This window comes from Gavialis gangeticus, unplaced genomic scaffold (assembly GCF_001723915.1).
Source record: "Gavialis gangeticus isolate Ggan-Ray unplaced genomic scaffold, GavGan_comp1, whole genome shotgun sequence".
Classification (NCBI taxonomy): domain Eukaryota; kingdom Metazoa; phylum Chordata; order Crocodylia; family Gavialidae; genus Gavialis; species Gavialis gangeticus.
The window spans coordinates 141723363-141729049 of NW_017729022.1; the positions used below are offsets into that span (position 1 = coordinate 141723363).

A 5687-nucleotide genomic window follows, 5' to 3' on the forward strand; every position below is an offset into this window, starting at 1 on the left:
TTTTTGGTTTTTTCAAAAAGAAGAGCGGTGCGGGGGGGAGGGGGGGGTTGTAGTCAAAAAGCGATTGCAACTTGTTTTTGAAATGGCATGCCAGTAAATTAAAAAAAGTTATATAGGGGTGCCTTGAGTTTAAAAAGGTTGAGAACCACTGCTTTAGAAAGTAGCCCCTACATTACTAATTACTAATTTTGCTTTAATAAAATTATATCTGGCTTCAGGACCCAGGTGGACAAAATGTTTCTACCAGTGTAATGAGCTTTACAGAAATTTAAAAAAGGAGAGGGTGGGTGGCCTAATTCATACACTGGGATAATTTCACCCAATCCAGTTTAGAGTTACCCTGAAAGAACCTCTAATGTATCTCTGATAAATCCCCGATAAACCTCTGCAGGTATTGTCTCTGTATAATTTACTCCTGGGTAGATATTGGTTCAAAGCTAACCATTAATTTCACCTGCTTCCCTACCTCGTAACAAGGCATTGTGATAACCACCTACTACTGCATGCAATAGTACAAGACAGCTTCACTCTTCCAGTCCACTGTTTTTTATATTGGTGTACAAAATCAGTATAATTTACATTGCTCTAAACATCTCATCAGTCCAGCCCTAAAATAATAAATTGCCTGCTGGTTTTGTACCATACTTGAAGATCATCTCTTTTATATGCACATAGCCATCCAACTGACATGATATTCAATCTTTGATATTAACAGAGCAACAGGATGATTCGTCAAAGGATGAGATGAAAACTGATGCTGATTCCCAAAGCTCCTGCATGGAACTAGAAGGTATAAGCAATGCTCTGAGAACAACAAAGAAGATAAAAATGCAGTTCATGATTCAAGTATTATTGGCATGAGACTCACAGTGGTATCTGATGTACCAGTCATTTCTCTTTATATAAAAGACCAAATTCATGGAGCTGCATTTCCTTACAGTAGATCTCAATTTAATCCAGAACTGGAAATAGCTGTGATATTTCAGCTGGAAGAGATAAATGCTGACTACTGTAAAAGTAGAAAATGTAGGGGATGGATTGTACATGCCTTCACCTTGATGGTGAGCACTCAGTCTGAATCTTGCAAGGGTCTGACTACTCTGAGTACTCTGAACCTGATCCAGTAAGTAACTTGGTACACACTTAACTTCAAGCCTCTGAGCAGTCCCAATGAAGCCTTGCACTGTTAGTAACTGACAGTACTTTTCTGGATCAGGGCCAGACTGCTCAGCACCGTAATTGCAACTCATGCCATTTGTAGTGCCTTGACAGCAGTGGGCCTGCTTGCCTAAGTGGCTGCTAACCAATGTGAATAAAGACTCCACAGCCTGATTCTGTGCTAATGTTTTTAATGATCACCACTGTAGTCTGTATAAAACATTTTATTCAGCCCCATTTCTGAACTCCCTATTGCCTGACTTGTCTTTCTTATGAAATCCTCTTTAGAATCTTTGTTGATCCAAGAAGATGCAGTAAAGGTGGAGAAACCTGTGATTCCTGTAATAGACGAAGATAAAGAAGGAAACAAAAAAGAAAAAACAGGTAGGACTCTCTACAAATTAGGGCTAGGTAGAGAATTCAGCTGGCCTGACGTGTTCTCATGGAAAGCTATGTTTGTGTTAGCAAGCATAGTTATTCTTTATCTATCACTGCAATTTTCTTAAGTGGAAGAAACATAAAAACCGTGCATGTAGGTAATATTCTTGGGGGGGTTTCTAAGTGATATTAAAATGTTGTTATGCATTTCGCTTGAGTACACTCAAGACAATTTTAAGTGGAGAAAAGCAAGAAAATCAAGTTTAAATTGGTTTTAAAAACACATTAACTGTTTATCATAAGTTTTTTATGTTCACTTTTATAAATTGCTGATTACAGGAGGAATTATGTGGATACTTAAGTACCTGCTTTGTCATGTTCCCTGGAAGGACAATATTAAGTGTAGTTACAATGAATGGGTGTGAAAATGATTTGTGATGCCATAAGCAGAGATTTAACAAGTAACTAAAACTAGTAATTCTCATGAAGAGATCAATATTTAGAACACATGCACAGAGTTCTGCTGAATCAGTAATATTGACCATGAGCACAGTTTTAAATGCCTATCTATTAATTCGTGAAGAAACTCGGAAGTTTAATTTTCAGAGTAATAGTTACATTTTCAAAGCCCTACCTTTACATAGTCATTTGTAATAGTCCTGTGTTCACACAAAAACCAATACCGTATGTTATGTAAATAGTTCTCTTATTATAAAGCAAATGCAGATTAATAATTATATGGGCTCCCTTTGTAAAACACAGAGATCAATTACAGTTTGAAATTAAAACTGAGACATGATCTTATCTGAAAATCCAGGTCAATGCTAACTACATCTTCCTAATTATGAACTCCTTTTGTCAGCTACATTGACACTGACTTAATTGCAAACCTATGTTAGTAGCATTGACACTTTTCTTCACTGCAGTCCCAGGTTAATAGAACTTAATAGAACTCTGCTCATATCCAGTTTAACAACATTTTCTCTTTTTATTGCAAATCCAAGTTGAGACTAATCACACCTCTTTATTACAAGTCATGCTAATGGTATCTGTGTTGTGTTTTATTACTGACAGTAATAATATAACTGATGTAATCCTTACTTCAAATCCAAGTAAATGGTATTGCTCTCCTTCAGTTGCATATCCAGGTTATATAACACAGGCTCACTCTAACTGCAAATACCAAAGTCATTATGTTAATTTGCTCCTAATAGAAATTATTTACATTTTATTTTATGCCTCATCAAAAGCAAGTTGGACAAAATGTACTTTCATTATTTGTACATTTCCTCTTCTTTAATACTTCAGTGTGCCCTACAGCTAGTTACTGTCATTTAGTTCTCAGTGGATAAATTATATTTCACCATCTGCTCTACCTAGCATTTAAATATGCAGCATTAGGAAAGGTAATGTCAAAAAAAGGGACATTCTTGGCACTTTTTTTTGCCCTTTATTTCAAAGGTTCAAGTATCAACAAAGTTAAAGGATCTTTCTGAATATTTTGGAGCATATTCCCACTTTGACATACTTCTTATTAATGGTATTTATACATAATTAGAACCTGAAGATCATGGAATGATTCCCTTTGACTTCAGTGAGCTTTTGACCAGGCCTGTAAGAAATAGTACTGTTTTATTTAAACATGGGATAAACAGGGTTCAGTTAAACCTCTGGGTATTTCTTCTCATTTGTTTTGAAATGCACTGCCTTTTAAAGTACCTGAGATTTGGAGAATAAATCAATACTTTTTAGAATTCCAGACAAGGAAAGAAGAGTCAGGCTTTCCCCTCATTTTATTTCATTCTAATAGGTATAACAATATATAGGTAATCTTCACAATAGATCTTATAGGATTTTTTCAGGTTTCGTGCGCACATGTGCTTCAGTATTGGACTTGAAAGTTTGTCATTACGTAAGAGGGATCTTAAAAGGAAGAGGGAAAAAAATCAGCTGCAGTTTGTGCTGATAAAAGTGTACAATGAGTATGTCCCAGAGAGACTTCTAATGGAAAGAGTTCACCTGGCATAAAGCAGAGATTTTATATATAACACTATCTCATGTAACCAGAGTGCTGCCTCATAAACTAATTCAGTTAAATGTTTTCCCAGAAGCACCTACAGTACTTTTGAAGTAAAACATAATAGCATATCTTGGTCTAATAATATTTGAAAAAAAGATAATACCGGAATGCAATTCCCATTAAACAAAAACCCAGTCATACCTCTTTGCTTTCAAGGTAGAAATAGTGCTTTTGATCTGCATGTGCATATTTGACTTTACCATAGTGCAAAATGTGATCCTTGTCTGCTCTAAACTCAGTGCCTTTTTTACAACTAGACTGAGCCCTGCGTTCAACCCAGAGGAAGAGAAGACATGTCACTGCCACCCTCAGAGAAGCAGTTAGGATAGTGGACTGCCTGTGGCCATTTCATATTAATCTCTGGAAAGATGGAGCCCACTAAATACGTCAGATTCACTTAGCCAACACAGACCTGGTCATGTCAGAATACTTGCCTGGTGGCAGCACAGCATTTTCATAACTAGAGTTGATTGATAATTTTCCAATCAGATTTTCAAAGGAAAATGACAATTAATTGATACTGAAGTGCTTTCTGAAAATGTTTCAGTTTTGATAGACATCAAAAGAGATATAGGCAGGTTTCCAGCAGAACCTTCTTTGATTTTCTGCCAGCTCCATGAAAGGGCTATTGAGAAACCTAAGCTAACAGACTCTGCAGCTCTGGGACAACCCTAGTATGTGAGACAACCCCAGATCTGGGAACCACAGGGCTTCCAAGCTCCTTGTTGCAAGGTGAGGAGCTTAGCAGTCCTAGCCCAAGGTTTTCTGGCTCTTGGACAGCCCTGCCATGCAGCCTAGCCTTGATGATCAGCTACCAATGGTCCATGGATCTGGGATAACAACAGAATAAGGAACTCAAAGGCTTCCAGGGTTTGGGGTTCCAGAGCATCCCCATCAGCTTCCCTTAGTCAAGCAGCCTGGGGAACCAACTGAGCCTTGGGTTAGGAGGCCTTGGGATGCTCTATGTCTGTGTAGCTAAAGCCCTGGCAGGTGCTGGCTGAAACTGATATGACTCTTGTCAATTGCACTGCTGCCCACCATTCAGTACCAAAACCAAAAACTAGTTTCTTGCAAAGCATTTTACAATAAAAAGCACTTAAAGCATGAGTTTTGAGAAAAACAAAAATCTTGCATTTCCAAAACACGGATAAAATCAGTAGTAATATGCTATCGGTCTCACTTTTCCTATCTTAACTAGAAGTTATATATTGAGAGCAAATGAGGAAATGAGACCAAGATGCATTCTACAGTATTTTTTTCAGCTAACTAGAATCTACTCAGATCTAGTCTGCACAAGAATAATGAAAACCTGCTTTTCTCATAAGATTAGGGAATATTCTCAAATCCCTTTATTAAAAAGCAGAGTAAGTGATGATTGCTGACCTATTTGCTGACCAAACAGGACATACTGGAAACAGTATACAAATGTTTTTAATCTAAAGCTTGGCCTGCCTTTATATAGACATTTAACAAAGGAGGGTGTATTCGTAACAGATGCACATTCATTGTTTAGTGGTGTTTTGAATCAGCTCAGTTTTCTACAAGACTAATAATATTTGACAAATGAAAGTGAAACACATTTTACTTGTCCAAATGTGTAACCATTCCTTGCTCTGAGCCTGCTCTCTTCACTTTCTCTTTCCTACCCTTATCTCCTACAAAATCAGTCTTTTTTATACAAAAGTATTGAATTGGATGATTTCCCTTATTTGTCACCCATGGAGATTGCTCAGCTCTTTGGAGGATAAAATCCCTGCCAAAACATTTGCATGGGAACAGAAGTTGCCAGTAGTTGGCTGCTGTGCTCCATTTCCATATACTGGCTAGAATATTTTCTGTCATCTCATTGTCATTACAGTGTTATCCTAGAATTTAGGGGGGTCCTGTTTAGCTCAATACTATTTTTGTAGTCTCCTCTTTTCTTAGAGAAGTCTGCCAGAGATTATGATTTCTCAGATCCAGTCTGTTTATTCTTCCTAAAGACCCATGTCATTTTTCAAACACAGTAAACCTAATCAATTCATAATGAAAATTGTCAGTGCATGTTCCACCAGTGGGACACTTAGGATCC

General features: G+C 37.2%; 1 protein-coding gene across 1 annotated transcript in view; it reads left to right on the top strand.

Moving 5' to 3' along the window:
• MACROD2 (MACRO domain containing 2) overlaps positions 1 to 5687 on the top strand; it is a 1830990-nt gene that overhangs the window by 1766106 nt on the left and 59197 nt on the right. Inside the window, exons 15-16 of the mRNA XM_019516252.1 lie at positions 716 to 790; positions 1447 to 1542. Of these exons, the coding sequence (XP_019371797.1) occupies positions 716 to 790; positions 1447 to 1542 (171 nt within the window). The remainder of the gene's footprint in view (positions 1 to 715; positions 791 to 1446; positions 1543 to 5687) is intronic.